At 62.7% G+C, this 26,950-nt stretch overlaps 2 protein-coding genes across 9 annotated transcripts; one reads left to right on the top strand and one right to left on the bottom strand.

Annotated features, from left to right (window-relative positions):
* Positions 1–6,289: 6,289 nt before the first annotated feature.
* LOC115524756 lies at positions 6,290–11,733 on the bottom strand. Of its 6 annotated transcripts, XM_030331381.1 has the most exons (5): positions 11,617–11,733; positions 9,710–9,867; positions 9,460–9,574; positions 8,409–8,436; positions 8,217–8,369 (listed from the first exon to the last, which is right to left on the bottom strand). In XM_030331381.1, exons 1-5 carry the CDS (start codon positions 11,729–11,731, stop codon positions 8,291–8,293), a joined length of 495 nt encoding a protein of 164 aa, XP_030187241.1. In that variant the 5' UTR covers positions 11,732–11,733; the 3' UTR covers positions 8,217–8,290. The 6 variants fall into 6 exon arrangements, 2 of the variants coding, with proteins under 2 accessions (XP_030187242.1, XP_030187241.1); XR_003972206.1 differs by lacking the exons at positions 8,217–8,369; positions 8,409–8,436; positions 11,617–11,733 and adding exons at positions 10,475–10,582; positions 11,380–11,591 and having other exon boundaries at positions 9,251–9,574; positions 9,710–9,968; XM_030331382.1 differs by lacking the exons at positions 9,460–9,574; positions 9,710–9,867; positions 11,617–11,733 and adding an exon at positions 6,290–7,536 and having other exon boundaries at positions 8,283–8,369; positions 8,409–8,545.
* TSPAN32 (tetraspanin 32) lies at positions 11,712–25,477 on the top strand. Of its 3 annotated transcripts, XM_030331351.1 has the most exons (11): positions 11,712–11,795; positions 12,316–12,430; positions 13,211–13,308; positions 17,344–17,418; positions 20,871–20,972; positions 21,419–21,505; positions 22,327–22,612; positions 22,961–23,007; positions 23,103–23,186; positions 23,486–23,577; positions 24,114–25,477. In XM_030331351.1, exons 1-11 carry the CDS (start codon positions 11,730–11,732, stop codon positions 24,262–24,264), a joined length of 1,203 nt encoding a protein of 400 aa, XP_030187211.1. In that variant the 5' UTR covers positions 11,712–11,729; the 3' UTR covers positions 24,265–25,477. The 3 variants fall into 3 exon arrangements, with proteins under 3 accessions (XP_030187211.1, XP_030187213.1, XP_030187212.1); XM_030331353.1 differs by lacking the exons at positions 22,327–22,612; positions 22,961–23,007; XM_030331352.1 differs by lacking the exons at positions 11,712–11,795; positions 22,327–22,612; positions 22,961–23,007 and adding an exon at positions 11,892–11,990.
* Positions 25,478–26,950: the final 1,473 nt, after the last annotated feature.

The following is a 26,950-nucleotide window of genomic DNA, read 5'->3' as shown; positions in this document are numbered from 1 at the left end:
GATACCAAAGTCAGACAAATACAACCCAAGCAAGGAAAACCACAAGTTGCCATCTCTCGTGAACATAGGGGCAAAAATTCTAACGAACACCCCAGCAAATCAAGTCCAACAATACACAAGGGGGGGTTTATTCTGGGAGTGCAACTTGGTTTAACATTCAAAAAACAGTCCACTCAATTAATCAACCATATTAAATTTAAAAGGAAAAACCACATCCTTATCTCAGTAGACACAGAAGAAGCAGCTGACAAAATCCAATAGAGATTCATAATTTTTTAAGTTTATTTATTTATTTTGAGAGAAAGAGAGACAGGATGAGAGTGAGCAGGGTAGGGGCAGAGAGAGAATCCCAAGCAGGTTCCCCACTGTCAGTGCAGAGCCTGACGTGGGGCTCAAACTCATGAACCGTGAGATCGTAATCTGAGCCAAAATCAAGAGTCAGTCGCTTAGCCGACTGAGCCACCCAGGTGCCCCAGCCATTCATGAATTTCAAAATCCCAGCAAGCTAGGAATCAAAGAAACTATTCCCACCCTGATAAAGGGCATCAAACTTAGTGCTGAGAGACTGGATGCCCTCCCTCTAGGACCAAGGACCAGACAAGGATGTCTCTTCTCCAACTTCTATTTAACCTTGTTTTGTAGGTTGTAGCCAGTGCGATAAGGCAAGAAAAAGAATCAAAAGGCATCCAGATTGGAAGGAAAGAACAAAACGTTCTTACAGAAAACACGATCGCCTCTGAAGAAAGTCCGATCAAATGTACAAAGACACCACCCTAATTAAAATGAGTTTAGCAAGATTGCAAGATACAAGATCAGTATAGACAACAAATTGTAATTCAGTATACTCGCAAAGAACCATTGGACAATGAACTTTAAAATGCCTTTTACGGTAACATAAAAAATATTAAGTATATAGATGTAAATATGGTGAAAGATGTTTAAAACTATACACTGAGATCCACAAAACATTGAGAGAAATTATAAAAACCTTAAATAAATGGAGAGGTACACGATATTCATTGATTAGAAGGTACAGTATTATAACATTAATTTTCTCCAAGTTCATCTTTAGATTCAACATAATCCCAATCAAACTCCCACTGGGTCGTTTTATAGAAATTGACAAACTGATTTTTTAAAGTTAATTAAATAATTAATTAATTTTAAATATTTCTTTCTTTTTGGGAGAGTGCAGTTGAGGGGGAGGCAGAGAGAGCAGGACAGAGGACCCAAAGTGGGCTCTGTGCTGACAGGCTGACAGCAGCGAACCCGATGTGGGGCTTGAACCCACAAACTGTGAGCCCATCACCTGAGCCAAAGTCAGTTGCTCCACTGACTGAGCCCCCAGGTGCACCCCTCCCTTTTTTTTTTTTTTGTTAAATATTGACAAACTGATTTTTTAAATCCCCGTGATCTTTGTACACATTTATTTTTCTTCCTCAATTGATATATTATTTTACCTGTGGAAGTTTAGGGGGTACTGGGTTGGGTTGGAGCACATCATAATTTTTGCCATTAAAATTTAATGAGAAAAATAGTTTTTTTGTTTAACGGCTTTATTGTTCACAGAAAGACTCTCACGAACAAAGTATACTTTTTTATTTTTTTAATGCTTATTTATTTTTGAGAGAGAGAGAGAGATACAGAGTAGGAGCGAGGGAGGGACAGAGAGAGAGGGAGACACAGAATCCGAAGCAGGCTCCAGGCTCTGAGCCATCAGCACAGAGCCCGACGCGGGGCTCGAACCCGCGACATCATGACCTGAGCCGAAGTCGGACGCTCGACCGACTGAGCCACCCGGGAGCCCCGATGAACAAATAAATATTTTTAAGCGTGAAGCAAATGTCTACAGGTGTGTGTCTCCACACCGTCCACCCTCTGGCTTTGGTCTTCCCTCTTGTGTCTGTCCCATGCAGTTTGGGATTTTTCCGTGGGGCTTCATCTTGGGTCTTTCTGTTGGACAAGGCAAGTCCCCCTTTGCTGTTCTTTGCATCAAGCTGACTGTCCTACTCACCGGCTTCTACGCTTCAGTGTCGGTGGTGGGTGAGTGCCCTGAGTGTTGCAAACTCCGAGCTGAGAATCTGCGTGGGCTGGCGCTGGGTGCCTGGGTCGATCTGGGGAAGATGGGCGCCCCTGCCCTAGGAAGCCGTTGCTCCGAACAACGTCCATCAGGGTCCTTGTTTGAGTCTAGGATCTGCCACGTGGAGGCCTGAAATATTCCCGTTCCGCTGATTTCTAGACACCTCCAGGTACGTTAGCATCGCCCGTGGTCTCTCGCGGGTGACTGTTTCCTCCTTGATTGCTGGCTTTGTGAGCCGTACTGGTCTGCTATCTTCCACAGCTCTTGATGGACCCTCCCAGATTTATTTCTGGGAATCTGAGAATCTTGTTGGCAAAGCGGGTGTTTCCGTGGCCAACACTCCCGACCTTCCGAGGGTTGTTCCTGACGGGATCTTTATTCTACCTCCGGAACGTTCCAGAACTTTGGTGTTTGTAAGTGTCACTCGGACGCGTCCGGTTTCCTCCCCATCCGTCCCGTTGGCTCCTGAGAGCGCTTGCCTGGGTTTCTTTAATTCTGAGGCACTTGCTCCTTCTCCGGCATTTCCTCCCCTCATGTCTCGTGTCCCCGTGTCACTGCGCACATCAACCTATTCATGCTTTCTCCCCGCGCCCCTCCGCTTCTTGGGCCGCCCCCGAATCCCTGCGTGTGACCGTCCTCCTCACTGACAACTCTTCTGCAGTTCCCGGGCTGCCATGTGTCACTCGCCGTGTCACTCGACTGCCGCTGTCCCCTGGCTCCTGGGATGTGCTCCCCATGACCTCTTCCTGCTGCACATCCCACCCCTTCTGCTCGGGGAGTGTCGGTCAGGATTCCTTGAACCTCTCGTTCTGCTCCGAAGGCCGTGTGAGCGTCGGACTGTGGCTTCTCTTTTCCGCTGGTCTGCCCAGGATTCACGTTCCCACTCAAATGTCGCTGTTCCGCTGGGTGATGAGTATGGGCAGAGCCGAGGCCAGGCCCCGTCCGGGTCCCCCAGGCCGTCACAGAACAGAGCAAGGGCTTCTGTTCCTTTCTCGTTTGTTTACTTAAAACACGTCTGTCGGTTCCCTTCCTTCAAAACATCCAGGCTGAGGAGAGGAGGCTGGGGGACAGGGCGGGCGTCACAGGCGAGGAGGTGGGATACGGGGAGAGAGGGAAGAACGAGGGGTGTGTGTTGGGGTTGGGGGAAGCCAGGTGCCCGAGGTCAGAGAAAGGAGCGACAGATACGAAATGGGGGAGCCTAGTGCCCCCCCCCTCCGTGGTGGGCTGACATCAGACAAATCGCTGTGAACTCGTGATTTTTTTAAATTTCTCTTATGTTTGTTTATTTTGGAGACAGAGGGTGAGAGCGAGCACGAGCGGGGGAGGGACAAAGAGAGAGGGGAACAGAGGACCCGACGCAGGCTCTGTGCTGACCACAGAGAGCCCGACTCGGGGCTCGAACTCACAACCTGTGAGATTGTGACCTGAGGTGAAGTCGGACACTCAACCGACTGAGCCACCCTGGCGCCCCACTCGTGACCTTTAATACAGGAAGATGGACAGAGAACCGGAGGCAGATGTGTGTGTGACAGAGAGGGGGACAGAGAAGAAAACCTGGTGACTGACGGTAGTCATGTCCCACCCATTCCCGTCAAATCAGGAAGGAGCTCAAGCAACTGTCGAGGCCGCCTCGTGCAGTGGGCCGCGTGGACGACCGGGATCAGAAACGCCTTCCTCCCCCCCCCCCCCCCACCATGCCACATTCTCTCCGTCTCGACATGCCCCTCAGCTGGTTGCGGCTCCTGGCTCCGCGGATGACCCGAGCCGTCATTCCTGATGGGTCTGGGCCAATGGCTGTGATGTCCGTGGACTCTAACAAGGGGACAGAGGAATCCGAGGTGCTCCAGGGACTCTGCTCCCTGACAAACATACTCCTCAACCCCATCGTGTGACATCAGCCTCCCTTCAAGAGGATTGGCCCCCCAGCCTGCGCGGTGAGCCCCCCTCTGCCTGCCGTCTCTCCGGTGCCAGGACCCCAAGGTGGCCCGGTGGCCGTCTCGGCTTCCAGTGTAACCGACGGTCGTGTGTCCTTGAGTGGGAGCCCCTCCCGCAGGCACTCGGACTTCCAGACCTGGAGAGCCTGGAGTGGTGGGACGGGAAGGCAGGGTCTCAGTGGTGGGGCTCCATCGGGTGGCAGAAATCCCAGCCACTACCCCCACGACTCTGGAGCCACGAATCTGAGCTGATTCAGAGCGTCCCCTGCATCCTACAGGGCGTTGTCCCCGCCCCGCAAAGTGCTGTCACTCAGCAGATGCCACGGCCCAGACTTCAAAAGGCCACTAGGAATTGCACGAGCAGGGGCCCGCTGCCCACCCCGCCGGCTGGGCCACGCGCTCCTTGGCCAGAAATAGGGGTGCGTGAGACGCCGTGATCGCGAATGAGGCGCTCCGGAAGTCGGCAGCGGGAGTTTGGGCAGGAGCGCGGTGGTCAGGAAAAGCGGATCCGCGTTCAGAATCAGAGTGTGCCCTAGTGAGGCCGGAGTGGTGCCCTGTCCCTGGGGGAGGCCGTCCAGGGCGGCCACTGCCTGCCTCAGGGGAGCCGGTGGGCCCCCGCACGGCATGGGGGCGTCAGGGCTCGTCCCCGCGGGGTCTCGGGGCACAACCCCCACCTGGGCTCCCGAACCCACCTGCCGATGGCAGCGGCCGCGGAGGGAGGCTGTCTGTCCCACGGAGCGGCCATCCTGTCTCCCCGGTAGCTGGGACTGCCCTCGGTGGAGGCGGTCAGCCCCTCAGCAGGTGCTCACGTGGCTCACAAACACCTTCAGGTCCCGTGCCCTCTCGGGGAAGTCGAGCCGCGCTCCTCCTCCCCAGACCCTCCTCCCCAGACCTCCTGCGGCCCGTTTTCTAACTGCATTCATTCCGGGTCCCTGACCGTCCAGCCAAACAGTTAGCGGCCGGCCGTGAATCGGTGCAGACCTGTGATGTGGCCCCTCCAGCCGTGCAAACTGGGACGACCAGGGGGGCAGATGCCTCGCCAGCCGGATGGCTGCGAAGTTCGACTTTGTTACAATTAAACCCGGTGAAGACCAGGAGACGCAGGGACCGGGGGAAATATTGGCAAACACACACCTGACGAAGGGCTCGCCTGCGAGACGTGCAAAGGACCCTTAGAGCTCAAGAGGAAGAAAAGAGCCTGATTTAAGACGGACCGGCAGGGAAGACGCACAGACGGCCGCCGGGCCCGCGGAACGGTGCTCCACGTCACGTGGCGGGAGGGAAACGCGCATCAAAACAGTCGTGAGCTCCCTCCACACACCCGCTGGAGCGGCCCAAAGCCAGAACGGCGACATCACTCAATGCTGGCGAGGACACAGGGCGACGGGAACTCTCGTTTGTTCCTGGTGGGAATGGGAAGCGGGGCGGCCGCTTTGGGAGACAGTCTGGTGGCTTCTGAGAAAACTCCACACGCCATTACCACGCGACACAGAAGCCCCGCTCCCCGGTATTTACCGCGGGAGCCGAAGACCTACGACCACGCAACGCGGGCTCACGGGACATTCACGGCAGCTTTATTTATAATCCCAGCAGCTACGTTCACAACTGACAAAGCCCGGACGCCATCAAGATGTCCTTCAGCGGGTGGACAGATAAATAAACTGTGAGATGTCCAGGCGAGGGAATGTTATTCGGCACCGAAAAGAAACGAGCTGGGAAGCCGTGGAAAGCCGTGGAAAGCCGTGGAGGAAACGTAAAGGCATCTCACTAAGTGCAGGAAGTCGGTCCGAACAGGCTGCTCACTGCACGATTCTAACTCGGTGACATCTGGACGAGAGCAAAAACGACACGCGGCGCAGATCACGTGCCCTCGGGGGCTCAAGGGCAGCAAGGAATAAACAGAAGGAGCGTGGGGGTTTGGGGCAGGGAAACTGCCCCGCGTGACAGTCGTGGTGGATCCGCGTCCTCGTGCATCGGTTCAAACCCACGGAATGCACACCCCAGAGGGACCCCCAGTGTCAGCTGTACGCTTCCGACGATAGTAACGCGTCCATATTGGCTCATCGATTGCAACCGTGTCCCCAACGAATGCAAGATATTAGTAACGGGGGACGCGCTGTGTGGGGAGGAGGGCCGTGTCTCCGAACTCTCTGTCCGATATCTGTAAACCCAAAGCTGCTTAAAAACTAAAATCTATTTTGGGGGGACGCCTGGCTGGCTCAGTCAGTGGAGCTGTGACTCTCCATCTTGGGGTTGTGAGTTCAAGCCCCACGTTGAGTGGAGAGATTACTTAAAAATAGAATCTTACAAATAATTATTATTTTTTTTAAAGACTTTACCAGATTCACGGCTGTCACGGGGTGTTCGATCGGCTCCAGCCATCAGCCGTGCCCGGAAGGGCTGGTGTGGTCCGTCACCCGCCCTCCAGGACCCTCCTGCCTCCCTCACGGGCCCGGGCCGGCAAGGGGGTTGGGGCATGCCGGGAATCAAGTCCCGGGTGGAGGCTCAGCGTCTACACGGCCCCCGGGAACTCGGCGTTGCTGTGCGTGGACTCTCGTCCTGGGGCCACGTGGTTCCGGAGGCTCCCCTGGGCCTGTCCCGCCACGACGGCCCTCCCTCCACAGTCGGGGAGCCCACGTGGGGAGCTGCCAGCTGCCGAGCATGTCAACTCCCTTTACGCTTCCGGGAGCTGGAGAGGAGGCCGCGCACTGGGGGGTGGGGGGGACCCGCTGGCCCCAGTGCGAGGTGGCCCTGGGCTAGAAGTCCGTGGGCCCCCGTGAGCCCCGACTGCTGGTTACAGGGATGTCTGGGGCCTCTGGGAATCGGGGTCGGACCAGAGCCAGGGCCCCGTGCCCCCCAGAGGCTGCTTCTTTCCCTCCCCCGAGGCACCATCGCCCCGGTAAACGCCGCAGGTCCTTTGCGGAAGGCGGGGACAAGGTGGCCAGCGGACGTGTGCAGCCGTGCCGGGGGTCCTCCCTCCAAGCACGGGGCCTGGGGCCGTGAACTGGCTCTGGTCTCGGAGCTGACCCGGGGCGGGGGGGGGGGGGGTGTCTCTCTTGTCGGGATTCAGGTGGGACGTTTCCTCCCTTGACCCAGAGCTTGTCACGTGCTCCTGTCCTTCCAGGTTGATTCTGGGACACACGGTCCAGTAGCTGAGATCATGGGTCCCCATCACAGGCCTGCAAGGGCTCCAGGGCCTTCCAGCCGGGCCACCCCTACCTGCATCGTCAGCAGTGTGGCCGTCCCTCCCCCCCCAACAGCCCTCCTCCATGCTTCCTGACTCGGTGCCCACCCCCCTCCGTCTGCTGTGGTCTGGCTCTACCACACCCCGTTCAGACCTCGCTTCATGCCGGCCTGTGCGAACGGCAGCCCTCAGCCGATGTAGCATGTGCTGCCCAGGGTCAGCTGGGTCCTTGGGGTGGGACAGGCCTGGGGGTCCCTGCCTCCCCTCATCCTGGCGTTCAGCCTTACGTGGCTCCGTGAGGCAGGGAAGGCACCACTGGGGGCCCCACTTTGCAGCCCCTGACCCAGAGAGTGGCCCTTAAGGGTCACATATCCAACCTCAAGGCCCACCACTGGGGGCAGGGAAGGCCACTGTGATTGGCCAGAGCTGGTCCTGGGTCACCTCTGCAGGCACCAGGCTGCACGCCGGGGGGTGGGGGGGGCATTCAGAACGGGGTCTCGGCTGCCTGCCCCCACCCAGGCCTCCAGCACCTCTGCCTCCCGCCTCTCGTCCCCCATCCCTCCTGCCACCTGGACGGGCCCCAGCATTTCCAGACTGTGTGTCCTATAGGCAGGCGACGACCGGACAGAGTTCCTGCCGGGAGGTGACTGCTCCCTCTCTTTTTCTCACCGCCTCCCCACACGCCTATGCCTCTGCCCCCAGGACCCAGGTCCACCCCCGCCTCACCCCTGCCCGACCTGAGCCTTCCCCAGGCCTCCCCACCTCCCCGCTCCGGATGGGCCCCCCGAGGCCGGTGGCCACATCTGCTTCCCTCACTGGATTCCCCAGAGCTGGCTCGGAGGTGCTCCGTAAACACGAGGTGCACGTGTGATGGCCTGCCACGGCCTTCGCACCACGACACCACAGGTGTGGCCTGCAACCCCAGACGTTTATCCTCAAGGTTCTGGAAGCTGCGAGGCCGGGGCCCCTGCACGCGGTTCCTGGGGAGCCCCCTTCCCGTGTGCACTTCCCTGCGGGTCGTCACCGGGGCGGGGGGTGGGGGCACCCATCCCATCGCGGACCCCACCCTCACGCCTTCACTCACCCTCACCATCACCCTGAGGCCCGGGCTTCGGCTGCGAACCCGGGGGGGGCAGAGCGTTCGGTCGGCAGGATGCGGCCACGGAGCTCACCGCCTGAGTGCGGAGGCCTGTCCTGTCCCCTTCCTCACTCGGCTGTTGGCTCCACCCCGACCCTGGAGGGCCTGTTGGAGGGACCCCCTGGGGTGTGGGGTCTGCAGCCTGAGTGGCCCCGGGCCCCCGGCAGGGGTGTGGATATGCCCCGGAGCCACGCGGCGCTGACAGTGAGTGCTTTGCACCGTTTCGTCATCGGGCACTGTTTCACCGCGGGTTAAATAAATTCCAGGAGTGGGCTGGAAATGTTTGCCGTGAGGGCCCCCGGGGGGCTGGGGGGGCTGGGCCCCACCGGGTGGGAGCGCCCAGTCCACACTCCTTGCTGACGCCTGGGCCCAGGGCAGGGGCTCCAGGGCGCCTGGGGCCCCACGCGCCCCTCCGGAGGCGGCGCTGGCACCCGTGAGGTGGATGCACCCCTCGACCCCCTCTGCGTGCGTGCAGGGGTGCAGCCCTCCATGGGCCCTACCCCACCCCTTCATGGGCAGGACAAGCTCTGTCCCAGAATCTTTGGGGGGGGGGGATGGAGCAGGGCCCGGAGCCCCGAGCCTGGGTGTGGCTCGGCCGCTGCCAGGCCAGGCCAAACGTGTGCCCTGCCAGCCTGGGGTGGGCCCTCCTGGGGGAAGAGGGGCTCCTGGGGCTGTGCGGGTCCCACGTGGACAGGTGGGCAGGTGGGCAGGTGCCGTCACCGAACAGGTGACAGTCTTGGTGGATGAGCAATTAATGGACTGGGGGTGGGTAAGCGGGGGAAGAGGAGCTCAGGGCTCAGTGAGTGAACAGGCAGAACCAGCACCACTGCGTCCCCCCCCCCCCCACCGCCCGGTGCTGAGACTGGGGTTCTGGACATAACCACGCTTCTAAATAAAAGCTATTGTAGGACAGCTTTAGGTTTACAGAAACGTTGCCAAGGTCGTGCAGAGAGTTCGCGCACCCCCTACGCCAGCTGTCCCCTGGCACCAACATCTGACGTGGGTCTGGGACATCTGTCACAACGGATCAATGGCTGCTGACCCGTTATTGTTAACTAAAGGTCCACACTCTACGCAGAGTTCTTGTCTTTCCCCACCGTCCTGCTTCCATCCCCGGTTCTCACCCAGGGCACCGCGGGACACTTGGTCCTCAGGTTTCTGACAGTTTTTGATGACCCGGACAGTTCCGAGGGGGACAGGTCAGCCACATCGTGGGGCGCGTCCCAGTTGGGGTCTGTCTGGTGTGTGTGTCACGGTCAGGCGGGGTTGTGGGTTTGGGGGGAGGGCCACAGGGTGACGCGCCCTTCCCACCCCATCACGTCCGGGCTCTTGCTCCCCACCTGCCTCGTCCCCACGATGCTGGCCCGGCTCACCTGGCGGAGGTGTGCGTCAGGTGCGGCCGGGCTGTGGTCTCCGGAAGGACGTCGCTGTGACAGCCACACCTGGGCTTCTCCAGGCCGGCGGGTGTCCTGGTCTCGTCTCCCGTTCCTCTCCTCCATGGGCCACCTGCCCAGTGTGGGCGCCCGGGTGTCTGTGACAGGGTGGGTTATGGGGCTATCGACCAGCGCCACGTCCCCGAGCCGGGTCTCTGCTGTCCCAGCCTTGGCCACTGGGGGCACTTTCAGTCAGCTCCTATGACAGTTTCCAATGACCGGATTAATTATTAGATGAGGTCGCGAAGGAGGAAGGAAAAAGGAGGTCGCCGGCCAGCAAATAACATATAACGCACATATGCACACATGTGTGCACGTGCTCCCACACGCGCCCAGCGTCTCCCGTGGAAAAGAAAGCAGGAGGCAGGCCGGGGCTGGCTCGCAATGGGGCCACCGTCAGGACGGGGTCTGAGGGGCGCAGGCCGGGCAGCGTCCCACCGGGCCACCCCTCGGGGATCGGCCTGCTGCTTTAGGCCCCCTCACGGCTCCCGGAGGTCAGTGGCCGCCCCAGGTGCCCGGAGGAGACGGGCAAGTGTCTGAAGGCCAGGAACCCAGGCCCGGTTCCGAAAGCCTTTCTCCAAACTGAGCATGGAGGCACCTGGGGGTCTGGCTGCAGGCAGGGTCACCTCACTGCCTCCCGAGAGGCTGCCAGGCGCTGTGTCTCTCACCAAAGTTGGAGAGAAGTGACGGCAGTGAGCAGCTCACCTCTGCCAAGAGAGCGTCAAGCTGGCCAGTCCCCACGGCCGGCACCCTGAGGCACCCGGGATCCTGCACTCCCACTCCTGCCGCCTCTTGGGTCATGCCTGGGCTGATCTGGAGCGGTGCCACAGTCATCAGAGATGCCCCTGTGCCCCTGCAGACCCGGGGGGTACTCCTGGGACCAGAGTGGAGGGTCTGGGGGCACCGGGATGGGGGAGGCGTCCCGGCTGCCCCTGTTCTTAGCAGCGGGTGGGAGGAGATGGCCGGAAACGCTGGTTTCCAGAAGGCCAAGGGGTGACCTCGCCTGCAGCTCTCAGGGGCACCCCCTCCCCTGCTGAGGTCCCCAGTGTCCAGGGGGGACCCCACATGAGAGACACCAGAAGGGAGCCGTTCCAGCACGGAGGTGAGCCCCCTGCTCCGCCCGGTCAGCCCTGCCTCCCTGAGGAGCACAACAGCGGCCGAGTGGTACAAACCGGCCAAGATTGGACCCCAGACAGTGTCTTCACCACGTGTCCCCCCCGGGGGACACAGCCCCATGTGAGTTTGTGGCCCTGCCTCACCCTCAGGTTTGAATCGTCCAATTACAGACTCAGGTTTGGACAAAGCCTCCCTGGGCCTCCCAGCCGGGTGCGTGGTACCAGGGCCCCGGTCCTCCCCGGTGCCCCCAAGATGGCTCTGCTCCAAATCACCCCTTTGTGCCACGAAGGCGTTGAAAGTCAAATTCCCTTTCCAAATATTTTGTCGTCACAGAACATTTCAAATGATGTTTTGTAAGATGGCACACCAATCCTGATGTTCGCGTTAGATCCTGCCTCCCACATTCCTCCCAGAATCAAGCCTGGGGCAGGATTCCACTTGTATGCTCCCAGGACAGGAAGCTCACCCCCTACCCAGGCACCTTCTCTGCTCACCCGCCTCCTCCCAGGATGTGTTCTGCGTCCACGCCGAGAACAAGGCCACACTCTTCGGGGGAGGCCCCGAATCCCTCCAGGGGTCCTGGTGCCTTGGGTCAGGGCTGGGGGGCAGCAGGGGTGGCAGGAGCTGGCCTCACCACCCCTCCCCTGCTGCCTTTGTGTCCTCTGGGGCAGCCAGAGGCTCAGTTCTCTGGGTGTGTTGACAAACACAGAGACACGCAGGACGCAACCTACCTCCTGGGCGGGCAGATGTGGTCAGAGGCCCCTGCCCAGCTGGAAACCACAGTGGGCGGGGAGGGGCGGAGGAGGGAAGGAGGGAAGAGGAGCAGGGACCGGAGGAGGCCACCATGCAGTCCTGGAGTCGAGTCAGGGTGGCCAAGTGCCAGCTGCTGGTCACCAGCTCCTTTGTCTTGGTAACAGGCTGGTCAGGCGGGAAGGGTGGGGGGGGCGGGACACGTTATCGGATCTCTAGGACTGTGGTTCCCCCACACCCAGCCCTGCTGTCCCTATCCTGCCCCTGGGACATGCACTTGGAGCCCCTGGTGGTGGGCTCCTGGCAGGTGACTGTGGGGACAGGACGCCCCTGGGGGCCTAGCCAGGCAGCGCAGGTCAGAGGGGGCAGGGGGCAGGGGGAGGGGGCTGCTGGGGTGGGGTGGGCCCATCCTCCACTGTGCAGACAGAATGACCCAAGGTTCTGGGTCCTTTCGGCGGCTGGAAAAGGAATGTGTGTGGTGGGGGAGGGTGGGGAGTGAGTGTGTTGTTGGTGCATCTGTGTGTGCAACGCGGTGTCTGGGACAAGGTGAGCCTGTCCCAAGTGAGACCATGAAGCTGAGGGAGGTTGGCCAGTGGACCCAGGACACCCAGACCCTGCTCTCTGGGGCCCCGTTCTGCGCCCAGCCCTGCCCCCACACTGCGGGTCTGCCCCACCCCCAGCTACTGGGCCTTTCTATGGCCGCCATGGCAGCTGTCAACTACCTAGGGACACACTTTGCTGTCGTCGGCCGCGCATCCTCAGACAGGACCCCCTATGAGGCCACACGCCGCTGGGGTAAGTGAGGTCCTGTCGGGGTGGGGGAGGCTGCAGGTGCAAAGGCCGTGGGGGGCATCCTGGGCTGGGGTGAGGGCCTCCTAGTGGAGCCAGGCTGGGCCAGGCAGTGGGTCAGGGTAGAGAGGGCCACCCCGGGGTCCTTCTCCACTGGGCAGAGCCAGGGCCCGGGACACAGCCTCTGCCTCTCCCTAGGTCTCCCGCCCTCCCTTGGGGGCCTGGGGACAAGCGGGACTATCACGTAGCATCCAGATGGCCTCGTGTCCTGGAGGCGTTGCTCCAGGACAAAGGGGCCCGGACCTGGATGCACTCTGGGGGCTTGGTCTCAGGCAAGAGCACAGGACGCCAAGGAAGGCAACCGTGGGGGAGACTGAGGCCCGCAGGATCGGGCCGTGGTCCCAGCCCCAGGCCTCCTGCCCCTTAGGCCCCAGTTTTTACCCTGAAGCCGGAATCCTGGAGCAGGAAGCCTGGGTCTTGAGCCTGGACCGATAAGACACCCCGCTCTTGCCTGGTGGCTTCCGAGATAGCCGGGGCGACTGCAGAAGCAGAAGTGGGGGGCGGGGCCTTGGAACTCCGCCTTCCCTCTGGCCTTCTGAGCATTGGGAGGAGAGGGAGTGGGTGGTGGGCGGGACGTCCTGCCTGAGGGGGCGTGTGGACCTGTTCAGAGCTCCCAGAAGTCCACCCCCCAAGTGTACCCTCGGGTCGGATTTCAGACACAAGCCCTGTGCACTCCGGACCCCCGTCCGGGACACCCCTAACCTCCTCCTCTCTCTCCCCACCCAGCCTTCTGCACCAGCATCAGCCTGGCTGGGCTCCTGACCCTGGGCGCCGTGCTGGGTGCTGTAGCCACCGTGAGGGAGGCCGGGGGCCTCATGGCTGGGGTGAGTTCTCGCTGCCCCTCCCCCAGCCCCCCAGCCCCTGGGGCGGGATCAAGAGCGGGGAGGGCTGGGAGCACCCCTCACAGTGTGGCAACAGAGACAGAGGTCCGAAGGCTGTGCGCCAGCTGGGACCCCCATCCACCGGGGCCAACCAGGGCCCCTCTGCCAGGCCTCCTTTACTCCGTCATCCAGGGGGCAGAGTCGGCCCTCCCAGGCCTGGAAGCCATTGCCAAAGGCCCCGGGGAGGTCTGGTTGCATCATGCTGGAGGCTCTGGGAACCGGCTTCCATTTCCTGTTACGAGGACACGCGGGGAGGCAGGGATATGCCCCCCCACCCCTCTGGTGGCCAGATCACTGTCAGTTGGGGCTCATGCAGTGCCCCAAGGCGGCCCGGAGCCCACACTGCTCCCTTGCAGCCGTGGGGAGGCTCTATCCGACTCCAGAGCGGCGGCCCCTTGTCCCCATCCCTGCCTCCCCAGGCCCGTCCGTCCTGCCCCCTCTGGTGCGAACCCTCCTCTCCTAAGGGACCCTGGGCTCTCACCTGCTCCCCCCCACCGCCGCCACCAGCACATGCCCCCCCAGCCTGGGCCCCTTCCGGGACTCCCTACAGGCCCAGCACGGAGTCCAGTTGACAAAGGCAGGCCAGGCCCAAGGACCCTGAGGGGGTCCCGCAGAACCAGCCAGGAGGGCCGTCCGCTTCTCACAGGACAGAAGTCACAGGCGAGCGGGAGGAAGTGAAAAGTTTATTGAATATCAGGGTCAGTGACAGAGAAGATGGAGGGAGACGGGGAGGCTCAGAAAGGACAGAGAGAAAGTCCCTCCGTCACTCAGGTTTGATTTGGCAAAGGGGTCCGGGGTACGTGTTTCTTCGGGACTCCAGGGTAGGGTCTGGTCAAAGGTGAGCATCACCGAGGGGGAGGGGGCGCCCACGCCGGTGCCTCCCAGGTTTGTCCGCAGCTGACGTCCCGGAACATGATGTTCGCTTCTGCTGAGACGTTCTCACGTGCTTGGGGCCTAGGACCAAAGCTGGAGGATGACGAAGTTTCTTGCCTCCCCCTTGGAGTGAGAATGTGGCTTCTTTGTTTATTCAGATGCAAGCGCGGGGTGGGGTGGGGGGGCTACACAGTTACAGAGTAACTGGGGCGCAGCAAAGAAACAGACACAGAGCCTTTCGACACCGGGAGCCCCTTCCGCTGCCCGCAGGGCAGGCTCCCTGCAGCCCCTTGGGTCCCCCAGGCCTCCCTCTACCCCCTAGGAGACCCCCCCTCCTGCCTCCAGCCCTCTCCTCCTGCAGACCCCACCCCTACCCTGAGAGCGGTTCATGGGGTCACCAGCCAGGGAGCCAGCCACCCCGGGGCTCGCCGAGGGCTGGCAGGGTTCTCCACCCAGCCCGTGTCAGCAAATGTTTGGGGAATGACTCCTGGTTTGTAGGGACACAGGCCTCTCCTAAAGCTGCAGTCCCAGGGGGGGCTCGAGGGGCACCGGCTCCCCGCTGACTGGTAGGCCGGGCAGGAGTGAGGGGGCACTGGGGCACTGGCAGGGCCGTCCGTCTGTGTGACCAGGAGCCCTAAGGCCCGGATCAGGGAGCTGACAGGCGGGTGGACTGCCCCCGGCCCCGAGCGGAGCCCTAAGGCTGGGGGCCTGCCAGCGGGGCGAGGCTGGAGAACGAGGCCGCACGCCCGCCTGGAGAGGCCCGCGCCGGGGCGGCAGCCTCGGCCGCCAGGGGGCGCCGTGGTGCCGGCCGAAGCGGTAAAGCTTCGGGAGGCGGGAGGCGCTCCCATTCCCGCAGTTCGCGCTCCGGGCACCCGATCCGGGCATCCCCAGCCCGCGGCGGCTCTTCCCCGTCCAGATGCTCCGGGGCGCCTTCCGCTCTGGCCTGTGGGCAGGGGGCAGGGGCACCGGCACCGGGATTGAGCCGACAGCCGCCTGCGGCACCCCGCCCCCTCCCTGGGCGCCCGGCCCGATGCCCCCGAGGGCCCGCGCCAGGGAGCCGCCCCTGCGCGTGCACCTTCGTGCGCCGCGGTGTCTGGCGCGGCCGTGCGTCTGCACACGCCGAGCAGCGCGTGTGGACGGACTGGCAAGCGGGGGGACCCTTCCCGACTGTCCCCCGCCCGCCCCTTCCCGCTCCCACCTCCTCCAGCCTCGCCCCTCGCGGGCCTCTCAGCAGGAAATGAGCGGAGCCCAAAGGGCGGCTGATTTATTCATGGTTTTTATTTAGAAGGAGAAAGCAAATGCTGGCGCTGGGCCGGCCGCACCCAGCGGCTCCAGGCTGCGCAGGCCCTTGGGGAGGTGAGGTGGGCCTGGGGCCGCCAGAGGCCCTCCCTGCAGGCGGGCGAGTGGAGGGAGGGAGGTGGCGTGCTCTCTCCTGAGGAGCGAAGCGATTTCTGGAAAATGCTGGTCTCCTGAGCTGGCTCAGGGCCCCCATCCTGGGAGGCAGTGTTGAGCGATGGTTTCCAGATGGAGAAGGAGGCCCTCAGCCAGTCAGGGAGGAGGGGGAACAGGAGGAGGAGGGGGAGGAGGAGGATAGGGAGGAGGGGGAGGAGGAGGGGGAGGAGGAGGAAGAAGGGGAGGAAGGGGGATGTGAGGGAGGAGGAGGAAGAGGCAGAAGGGAGGAGGAGGGATAGTGAGGAAGCGGAGAGGGAGGAGAGGCAGGAGGGAAGAGGAGGAGGGGGAAGAGAAGGAGGAGGAGGGGGAGGAAGGTGGAGCCATCTCTAGGACAGGCAGGCAGGAGGCAGCAGGGGAAGACAGGGGGCTGCCTGCTCCCCCCCCCGCCCCCCACCACGCACCCCAGGGCAGAGCCAGAGGTCCCAGTGCTCCTACCAAGTTTGGGGACTGGTGGGCGTGGCCTGCTCTCTCCCGGCACCTGGTGGAGGCCCCTGACATGGACCGTTTCTCTGTCCCGGCCCCGCCCAGCCAGTGTCCGTGTGTCTGTGTCTGAGGGCATCTCTCGATTCCACTGGTCATCGATCCTCCTGGGTGTCATCCTTAGCGAGGCAGTGGCTGGGTGGGGAGAACCCGGCCGCAGTCTGCCCCAGGCTGTAGACGGTCCCGGGAGGACTGTCCCCCGCGGCACGGGGCGGCGGTGCCCTCACAAAGCCAGCACGGCAGGGAGGTGAGGCACACACAGCGGGCCTCTGGACACCTAGGGTGTGTGGTCAGCAGCCAGCCGAACTGCCCAGAGGTCTAGGAGGAGACCTGGCCGGAGTCCCAGGTCTGAGGGTCACCGGCACGCAGGTGGCCGGTCAAGCTGCAGTGGGGGTGACATCCCCAGGGCGGCATGTGAGCCGGGGTTCCTAGTCTCGGGTGACCTTCTGAAGCTGCCCACAAAAGCTCGGGTCGTGCACACTTCTCCCGGGAGGGGCCCATAATACTCCCTGGCCTCGGCCAGCAGGGGCTCAACAGTTCCAGACCCCCGAGCCAGAGAGAGGAGGGCACCGTGGGGGCACTGATGATGGAAAGCCATTCCCCCCAGAGAACTCCATCTCCTCCAACGCTGGGGTCCCAGGGGGTGAAGACAGGAGGCGGGCCTCTGCCCAGACTCCCCCTACCTGGGGGTGCCCCACCTGCCCTAGCTCCTTCCGGCCAGAACCACAGAAGCCCAGCTGCAGAGGCTGGGGCTTGACCCAGAGGCATGTTCCAGAAAGCAAGAAGAAATGAGCAGTCCCTGCTGTGCGCCTGCAGAAGCCCCCACCCCCCACCCCTGTGCTCCACTCGCTGGACCCTTCTCCCAGATCCGCATCTCAGCCCAGCGCCCGCCCCTGGAAGCAGCCCCACTGGGTGGGGGCTCCCATCATCCAGGGGACTGCCTCCTTCCCTGGGGTTGGGGGGACGTGGCGCTGCCACGGAAGGGCCCCCGCGAGCCAGAATGACCAATAGGGGAAGAATTCGCAAACAAGCCAGAAGGGCTGGGAACAGTGTGCCCTCAGCCCAGGTCTCTTCCTCGGCCTGCATGTGCACCCCATGCACTAGGGGGCCCAGGCCCAGCCTCGAGGTGGCCGGTCGGGCCGCACAGGGTGACCGTCGTCTCTTCCGCCCCAGGGCTTCCTGTGCTTTGCCCTGGCGTTCTGCACCCTGGTGCAGGTGGCCTTCTGGAGATTCCACAACCCTGCCCAGGTGAGTGCCTGCCCGCACACCCCCACCCCCAAGCATCACACAGCAGGGGGTACCTGAGCCAGGTAAAGTCCACTCTGGGGGGGACTGGGACCTGAAGGCTGGGACAGGCCTCAGAAGCCCCCCAGGCCCGGGGGTCAGGAGTTGGAAAGGGGGTAAGGTGCGGGGGAGGGGCGGCCGGCTGACCTGAGGGACTGAATAGACAGGTCCGTGTTCCGGAAACTGGCCCAGAAGCCCTGCCGGTGTCCAGGCCTTATCCCCAGATGACAGCCACCCTTCAGCCCTGGAGCAGGGGCAGCCAGGGGGCCACGGAAGGGCAGGGCTGTCCTCCTGGTGGCACTTCGGGGTGGGCTCTTCCCCAGGGCTTCCGTGTTGGCGGTGATCGGGGCGGTGATGCCCGTGGGGGGTGGACCCCCACGGGAGGTGGTTCCCATGTCTGTCCCCCCTCCGCCCGTCAGCTGCTGTCCTCTGTGTGCTTGCTATCTCAGCACAGTGTGGATGGACTCAGGGTGTGAGAGGGGGCCCCGTCCCGATTTGGGGGCTGGGGGGAGGCCCCAGCTCTGGGATAACTCAGTCCTCAGGGCCAAAGTCCCCAGAGAGCGTACATGAGCCAGGCTCAAAGCCCGCAGGCCTGGGTGCTGACCCAAGGGACAGAGGCCAGACCACAGCTTGGGGGCAGCGCCTCGGGCACAGGGGCCAGGACAGCCTGGCCCTGCAGAAATTCTGTCTGAATCCAGAGCCCTGAGACGGAGCTGAGAGCCTGCCTGGGGAGTGGGGCTGGCCCCCTCCCAGAGCAGGGCTGGGGGGCACGGCAGGCCCCCCGTCTGGGCAGAGGAAACGGGTACCCAAGAGGCTCAGAGAGGGAGGCCCAGGGGTCCAAGCCCCTAGCCCAGCTGCTCCCTGGCTGAGGCCAAAGGGACAAGAGACAGGCCCTCCGCGGTCCCCAGCAGTTGACAAGATCCTGATGGCCCTTGGGCCCAACCTTCACCCATGAGAGAGCAGGCTGAGAAGTCAAGGGGCCAGCAGGTGGGACTGCAGACCAGGTTGGGAGAGTTCTGCTGCATAGACCCTGTCTGCCCTGACTTTCTGTGATCCCTTCTCCGCTGGGCCTCAGTTCCTCCGTGTGCTCCCAAAGGACCAGCCCAGGCAAACCGAGGCCAGTCTGGCTAGAATGTACTCGGTTTCTGGCAAAACACTGTGCAGGCAGCAGGTGACAAGCCGGGATTTCTTGCCTGTGTGTCTAAGTCCCAGTGGCCCCAGGGTCTCTGTTGCCCGGGCCCCCAGAAGCAGAGGCCCCCAGGGGCAGCTGGGTCAGGAGACTGGGCCTGGCTTGTACGGTGTGCTTTTAGGTTTGTGCTGACCCTCTCTGGTCCTGGCTTCTTCGTTTCTCCCTCACGTGCTCCTCGGATGGAGGAGGCCGGATCACCAGGCCAGGTTTGATGGTCATGGCCTTGTTCTATAGAGGAGGTACTCAGGCCCAGGGGTCACCGTCCAGGGCACATTGCCCTGAGTCAATGCCTCTTTGCCCCTCTCTGCCTGGGGTTTACCCTAGACAGTGCACCACCCCCCCAGCATCATTTGGGGTCACCACCCTGTGACCAGGTGGGAATCTGAGAGGAGCACTGTCTGGGGGGTACGGATCCAGAGACCCCAAGACCCCCTCCACCCCTGTGTTTCCAAACCCATCCTAGGGGGCCCCCCTGGGGTCCTGGAGGTCAGGCTCAAGGAGGAGGGACCCTGGCAGGAAGCACAGAGGCATCCGAGACCACCAGGTGACCCCCCCTTTTGTCACAGAGAAACAAGGCCTCAGGCTCCCAGAGCACCCCCAAACCCAGTAACGGGGACAGATGCCCAGGCCTGTGGGGAGGGTCCAGCTGGGCCCCCACTGCTAGGCCCCGGGGTCTTGGGTGAGGGGCGTGGCTTTGCCTGAAGCCGGGGCCCGTGCCTCCTGCTTCTGGGGTCCTGGGGACAGACCCCGGTCAGCACATTTTCTTCCTACGCCAAGATTGCAATCGCGAGGGCCGGCCGTGGGCCACCCGGCTACTCCCTGGGCCCTAGTGGGGGTGATGCAACCAGGAGGGCGGTCCGAGCTGGCCTCCTTGACTCAGCCACTTGCCCGCTGACCCTAGGCCCACTCTCCCAGGCCCCCAGATTCACAGGGACGCCCTCCCATGGGGACACAGTGGCTTCATGGTCTCCCCTCGTTTTATACCTAGAGACAGAGGCAGAGAGAGGGCCACCAGCCAGGCCCTACTGCGGTGCTGGCCAGCCTGACGCCTGCCCTCTAGCCCAGTGCACTGCCCACCTCCCAGCGATTGGCTGGAAACCAGCTGACCCAGTTTGGGATGGCTTGCAGTGCAGTGTCTCAATGGGAGGGTCCCTTAGTGCCAGGAGTGGGTGTGGAGGGATTGATGAACGTCCCTCTGGTTCCTGTTGAGGCACAGGGGCTTTGGACATGGCTGGCCAAAAGACCCTCTGTGGCCCGCCTACCCCGGTCCTCCAGGCTGCCAGCAGGACAGCCACCCTTTCCGGGGAGCATGTGGGTCATGCTGGGTCATCTGTTTACCCCCAGCCTTGGGGACAGCCCTGAGCAGCCATCGTGTCCCAGCTGTCAGTGTGACAACAGCACAGGGTGGAGAGGGGGCAGGGGAGGGCTCAGGGTCTCTAGGAAGGGACAGGAGGCATCACAGGACAGGGGAGCTCAAAGAAGCCTGGCCCACGCCAGGAGACCATCGACCCCAGGGCAGTTAGGGAAGCCTTCCTAAAGGTGGTGAGATTCCCGTTTGTCTTCAAAGGACTCATTTGGCAACAGGTGGGCATTTAGGTCTGCAGAACAGGTGCTTAGGAAGATAGAGGCAGTGAGGTCTGGGTGACGCTGGGTGCGAGGTGAAGACAGAACCGGGCCAGGCCCCTGTCCGCACCTTCCTTCTCCGTTATCTGCCTTGTCTGCTCAGAGCCGGCCCTGGATGCCCAGGCTTCTTCCTTGGAGCCCGGCTGCCTGGCTTTACAGAGCCTACCACGTGGTTCTGGGGAGAGACCTAGACCATCAGGGGGGAGCTGAGCTCCTGGCAGGAGGCTCCTCCCAGCCTTCTCTGCCCAGGCCTGGCTGCCAGCCTTCCCTGTCCCACCCCCATTTCCAGATCAACAGAAGTAGGGCGGCCACTTCCCTCGGCCAGGCCTTCTACGCTCCAAAAGATCAGAGCCGGAGGTGACCGCGGCCCCAGAGCGGGACTGTGGCATCGGTGGCCCTTCCTGTGGGGAAAGACCCCCCAGCTGAAGCCTCGGGGACTGCTGTGACCAGCCTCCCAGGAGACCTCAGGGAGCTCTGCCTGCTGGAAGGAGGAGGGGACTGTTTAGAAGGCACATGGGGGCAGGCCCGCCTTTGGGGAGCTGCGTCCGTCATAGGGAAGGGGCTTCTCCGGCACAGAGGCCTTCCCGCGATGCTCTCGGTGCAGGTGGAGGATGCCGTGTTAGACACCTACGATCTGGTGTATGACCAGGCAGTGAGGAGCTCGTCCGTCACCCTGCGGCAGCAGCTGGTGGCCATTCAGGACACGGTGAGCGTGTGGGGGGTGGCCTCCTCCTCGTTGGGCGGCTCCGGGACACTCGGCCTCCCCAGGTGGATTGCAACCCCAAAAATGGGTACAGGGTGCCCTCCCAGAGTCAGCCAGCCGGGCCAGATGCTGAGCAGGGGGTCCCAGGACACGGGCCACCAACGCCCTCTCGGTCGTGGGGACGGGGGGTACAAAGACCTCTCGTCTTCTCCCTCTGACCCGGGCAGGGCTGGCTACCTAATTTGGGGGGCCCGAAGCAAAACTAAAAAGGCTTCTTGTCAAAAAATGAAGAATTTCAAGGTGGCGATAACACAGCATATCAAGCAAGGTGGCCACAGGGTCCTAGCCCGAGAGGCCCAGCTGGGCACGTGAGCCGTCCCGGGCGGGCGGCCGTGGTGACCACTTGTAGCTGACCCTTAGGGGACCTCACCCCCGCCGTGTTCTTGCAGTTCCTGTGCTGTGGGAAGAACTCTCCTTTCGGCCTCCTGGGGGGCACGGAGGTCAGTCTGTGTCCAGGAGAGGAGGCCACCAGACAGGTGAGGAGGACAGCCGGGACCCTGGGCTCTCCCTCCCCGGGCTCCTGGAGGCAGCAGTGAGGGCTGGACTCGGCCCCAGGCTCCGTGCACGCCTCCACTGCCTCACGCAGTTTCAGCTCGGGGCTCCCCAAGGCCAGGCCTGCCCTCGGAAGCCTCCAGAAGCATAGAGGGAGGTGGAAGACAGACAGTGATCTGGAGGGGGCTCCTCCGGAAGGAGCCGGAAGTGCATTCGCGGAGGGAAGGAACAGCCCGGCCCCAGTCAGCCCGCCCAAGGGCCTCGGCGACAGAGGCTGGGAAGTCCCTTGCTCCCCAGAGAGGGACGTGGCCCTCCCTCCGACCACCCCACCAGCCCTCCTCCAACCCACCGCCTTCCCTGCTCCCCTCCCCCATGTCCGGGAAACAAACCCACCCCTATCTGTGGGCCAGAGGCTCCTGGCCGTCCTCCAAGAAACAGACAGGAGGTTGCTAGGGCTCCGGGCCCAGCAGGGGAGGGAGGGCGGCGTGCAGGGGAGGGGCGAGGGCAAAGGAGGGCCCAGCGGGGCTGGCAGGGGGCTTTCTGCCACCCAGGAAGAGGCTTCAGGCGCCCGTCTGCAAAGCTGGGCCACAGGCCGCTTGGCGACCTTCCAGAATGGCGGGGTCCCCACTGTAAAGGCCTCAGGCGGTGGGGGTGGGCGCTGGAGCCACCCCGGGAGAGGGCGCCGGAGGGGCTGGGGTGGAGTCCCTGACGGTGGTCTGGCCCCCAGCCTGCCTTCCAAGAGGAGCAGCCGCAGGGGGAGTAGGGGCTGATCAGGGGCCATTCCCCCCCCCCCCCCCCCGCCCAGGGCACCCAGGCCAGGCTGCAGCGTCGCGGCCCGAGCTCCTGGGACCATTTCCAGCAGCCCTGGGAGCCAGAGGTCCCAACCTCCCAGCCAGCTGAAGTCAGTCCTGCGGCCCAGGGCCCAGCGAACACGGGGGCAGATAGATGCACACACGGACGGCAAGCCAGCCTCCCCTCCCCCATCCCAGCCTTCAGAACAACATCCCGAATGTGCTTCCTTTCTGCCGCCGCCCCAAATGCCAACATCTTCCCCAGACCCAAATGCCGCCATCTGAGTGCTTCAGAGATGGGTCGGTCACCTCCCTTTTCTGGAGGCAGAGCCCCTGCGGCAGCCGTGCCCTGGGGAAGCACTGGATGGGGATGCCCAGGACCCCAGGCCTCTCCCCCAGTGCTTTCTCTGCCCCTCTTGTCGGCCAGCACCCCCACCCCTCCCCTCACTGATGCTCTGCACCCAGCCCCGGGCCAGGGAGTGAGGGAGAGCCGGCCTGCCCATGGCAGCCAGACGCATGACCCAGCACAGGCTGCTCAGGGGACGCCTAAGAAAGGCACGCGCTGGACCCCGGGGCAGCGACCTCTAGTCCCCACAGAGGTCTGCTCTGTCCGTCCGTTTTTCACCTGTTTGTGACGCCATTCCCCAGAGCCCCCAGGCCCCACCGACTTCCCATCACCCCAGCATTCGCCTTCGGTGGGCACCGCGGGTCTCTGCCTTGGGGGGGGCCCTCGACCCCGGGCAGGGGAGGGGCAGTCAGGGCAGGCGCCTTACGAGCTGTCTCTGCTCAGGACTGCTTGGTGGGGGTCAGGAGCTTCCTGAGGACCTACGGAAACATCGCCTCCACCCTCACTGGCATCGGCCTGGCCTCCACGGTACGCCCGCCCTCCCTCGGCACCCCTCCCCCACCGCCTGCCCCGCATCCACAGGACCCCCACCCCGACGGGAGGGCAGACGGGGCAGCCCCAGGCCAGCATCTCCGGTCTGGGGGAACACCGGGGAGCCAGAGAGGACGCTGCCGACCCCAGGGACGCAGTCTGGGGGGTGACGGTGCCCACCTCCCGAGACGGGCGGGAGCCCCGCAGAGCCCAGACCCTTCTAGGGAGGCAGTGCACGCCCCACTGGAGCCGCCGGTGCCTGTGCTGACGCCCCCCCCCCCACCCCCCCCACCCAGGTGTATGCCGTGCTGCTCAGCTCCTTTCTCTGGTTCGCCTTCCGCTCTGGCTGCGGCTTGGACCGCAGGGGCAAGTACACCCTAAGCCGGAGGTAGGTCCCAGCCCGCCCGCCTGCCCCCACCTCACCCCCCCGAGTGCAGACGGCGGCAGGTGGAGGCGTCCGGGTGCTCACTGGCCAGAGAGCACTGCCCCTCCCCACTCCCGGGATGTCTCTACTGCCCCCGGCCGCTGGGACCCCCGGACCAGTAGCCCGGTCCTCTAAGGCGGGTGCTTTGGGGGTGGCTGGCCATGTGGAGGGAGGGGGACAGCTGGAGAGCTGCCAGACCAGCCCCCCAGAGACGCCCCTCTCTTCACCCCACTCCTCACCGAGACCCGACCTCACAAGTGCTGTCTCCACCAGCACCGAGAGATAGATGCTTCTGGGGCCCCGCACTAGTCCCAGGCCAAGACCTGTGATCCTGGGGAGCCCCAGGGCTCCCCGTGCACCAGGAGCAGGGAGGACCCAGGCTCAGCGGCCAAGAAGGCCCTCCTGGTGTTCACCAACCCCGCCACTCTGCCCCGGCCTTCCCGTCCTGCCCGGGGCCTGGTGCATTCTAGAACAGCCTCACAGTCCCCTCTGCTTCTTAGAGCCCGTGACTGCCGGCCCCAGGAGCCCAGCTTCTTCAGACGCTCCCCGGGGGGGCCCGCACTCCGGCACCCGATGGAAGCAGACATTCTTGATGGCCGCCTGCGTGCGAGCAGACCCTCAGGGGGCCCTCAGTTCCTCCAGGACAGCTGACGCTGCTTCAACCACCTGTCCTGCCACCTGTCGGCCCACAGAGGCTGAGCGGGCCTGAACACGAGCCTTACGAGGAGGGTGCGACGTGTTTTCTGCCGCGGCGCGGAGGGACGGGGAAGGAGAGGAGGAGGCCAGCTCTGTTTCAGCAGACAAGGGGACCGGGGTCACTCACTGACTCCGCGGGAACAGACTGGGAAGTGGTCGGAGCAGAGAAGCCACGGGGCAGGTTTGGGCACTGTGCTTAGTCTCACGAGGTCAGAGCCCAGGGCCGAGCCTGGCCGGGCGCCCCACGGGCCGCCGGCTCCGGGGGACCCTACTTCCAGGCTCAGTCCGGCTGCTGGCTGGACACAGGTCCGTGCGGCTGGAGGACCGAGGGCCCCCTCCTTGCCAGCCGTCAGCGGACCACCTCCGTTCCTTCTCATGCGAGGCCTTCACGTCCGAGCCGGCGAGGCAGGCCCGTCCTCTTGTGCTGAGACCTCTGACTTCCCCTTGCCCCCGGCCGGGGAGCTCACTTGCAAGGGTTCCTGTGGCTGCAGAAGGCCCACTGGGAACCTCGTGTCTCTGGCAGAAACCCCACACTTCCGGTGGGGTGTTCACAGGTGCCAGGGCCGAAGGCGAGACTCGTGGGGTGTGTGCAGGAGGGCTCCGTAGACGGTCCGGTTTCCAGGCTGCTCCCGCTGGTAGCTCCCAAGCTACCTCTCTCCGTTCTCTCCAACCGTCCCTGAGGGTGTTCACTCTCTGCTCGAAATCGGAAGTCCCAGGTGGAACCCCGGATTGGCCCAGCCCAGGCCGAGGCCCCGGCAGAGCTGACCAAGGAGAGAGGAATGTCGGGGCCGTTTAACCTCCTTCTGGGGAGGTCGGGCCTGCCGCCACCAAGACCAGCAAAGGAGGGTCCTCCAAAAGGGAAGAACCCTCTGTGACAGGACGGGCAGGCAAGACAGTGGACACGTGGCCACACCCCCCACCGTCCTCCTCTTGCGTTTCCCCTCGCACGCCCACGCACACATGCTTCCGGAGGCAAGCGTGTTCCCACCTCATGTATAGCCCGTGGCCCTCCTCCAGTGGAAGAGCTTGTCCCCAGGTGAGGACACCCCAGAGTCTCCTGGGTCCTGCATTCGGGGACAGCCCAGGGTCTCCGGCCATGTGCATTTGTCCTCTAGACCTGCTCTGGTCAGCCTGTCACTCTACAGCTTACAAAACATATTTTATAATTTTTCAAGTTTATTTATTTTTGAGAGAGAGAGCCGGGGATGGGCAGAGAGAGGGAGAGAGGGAGACTCCCAAACGGGTTCCGCCCTAGCAGTGCAGAGCCCGACACGGGGCTTGAACTCACAGACCGCGAGACCACGATCTGAGCCGAAACAAAGAGCCAGACGTTCAACCACCTGAGCCCCCCAGGTGCCCTGCAGAATGTGTTTGAAAGATCACAACCAGCGAGGTGTCCTCTGCACAGCAGTGGGGGAAAGAGGGAAAGAAGATAAGGGGATGTAGTTAAGCTCTACAAACACGGAACTCAGCAGCGAGGGAATCTCCAGACGGTTATTAAGAGAACAGCTGGGGCACCTGGGGGGCTTGTCCGTTAAGCGTCTGACTTTGGCTCAGGTCATGATCCCACCGTTTGGGGGTTTGAGCCCCACATTGGGCTTTGTGCTGACAGCTCAGAGCCTGGAGCCTGCTTGGGATTCTGGGTCTCCCTCTCTCTCTTCCCCTCCCCCACTTGTGTTCCGTCTCTCAAAAATAAACATAGAGAAAGAAAGAAAGAAAGAAAAAAGGAAGGAAGAAAAAAAGAAAGAAAAGAAAGAAAGAAGGAAGGAAGAAAGAAAGAAGAGAGAAAGAGAAAAAAAGGAAGGAAGAAAGAAAGAAGAAAAAAGAAAGAGAAAGAAGAAAGAAAAAGAATAAAAGAAGGAAGAAAAAAAGAGAAAGAAAGAAAGAAAGAAAAAGGAAAGAAAAGAAAGAAAGAAGAAAGAAAGAAGAAAAAAGAAAGAAAGAAAAAGGAAGGAAAAAAGAAAGAAAGAAAAGCAAGCAAGCAAGCAAGCAAGCAAGCGGGTGCAGGGGCAAAACCAAGGCCTTAATATAGCACCATCAAGGCTGGGCGGGCCCAAGCAATGGGCTGGTGACCCACCAGTGCAGTGTCCCCAGCAAGTCTGGCCTCTCTGTCCCAGCTTGGCGGGGTGGGGTGAAAGAAACAGGAAGACAGAGGTCACTAGGAGAAACCAGACCTGGAAGTCTGGGGGCCACGTTGAGGCGCCCGATCAAGATAAAGACCGAGGGGAAGGCCGGGTGGCTGGGCTCCACCCTCCCTGAGGTGAGGAGTCCCCAGGCCTCCTTGACACGGGAGCCCCATGCGCTGTGGCGCCCAAACCCACGGTGAGGCCGCAGTTGGCCCAGGAGAGGGTCGCCAACAGCTGGAGAGAGCAGGAGGTCGGTGAGGTGTCTCTTCCCGGACGGGGTCCTGGGGGCGGACGCGGGGTCCGCCGGGAGGTGGCCCCCACCCGCCACCGTCAGACAGCGAGCACACAACCGTACCCCTCGAGCAATGACCCTGGGACGCTGCCCTGTGCCCGTGACCCCGGAGCTGCTGGGCTGTCCTGTTCGGAAGTCCGGGTGCCGGTGGAGGGAGGCGACAGGGTCCCGCCCCGAGGGCTGACCCGCCTGCGGCCTGCCCAGCTGCGAGGGAAGAATGGGA

Source organism: Lynx canadensis, chromosome D1 (genome assembly GCF_007474595.2).
Source record: "Lynx canadensis isolate LIC74 chromosome D1, mLynCan4.pri.v2, whole genome shotgun sequence".
Classification (NCBI taxonomy): Eukaryota; Metazoa; Chordata; class Mammalia; order Carnivora; family Felidae; genus Lynx; species Lynx canadensis.
This window is presented reverse-complemented; position numbering and strand designations above follow the sequence as displayed.

Excerpts from the sequence above, each read along its gene's own strand:
- TSPAN32 (XM_030331351.1), top strand. The coding sequence starts at position 11,730 with ATGCAGTCCTGGAGTCGAGTCAGGGTGGCCAAGTGCCAGCTGCTGGTC. Across the intron at positions 12,431-13,210 it reads TGAGGCCACACGCCGCTGGG|CCTTCTGCACCAGCATCAGC; the intron begins GTAAGTGAGGTC and ends CTCCCCACCCAG. Across the intron at positions 23,578-24,113 it reads AAGTACACCCTAAGCCGGAG|AGCCCGTGACTGCCGGCCCC; the intron begins GTAGGTCCCAGC and ends TCTGCTTCTTAG.
- LOC115524756 (XM_030331382.1), bottom strand. Across the intron at positions 7,537-8,282 it reads GCCTCAGGGTGATGGTGAGG|GGGCTGCAAAGTGGGGCCCC; the intron begins GTGAGTGAAGGC and ends TCTCTGGGTCAG.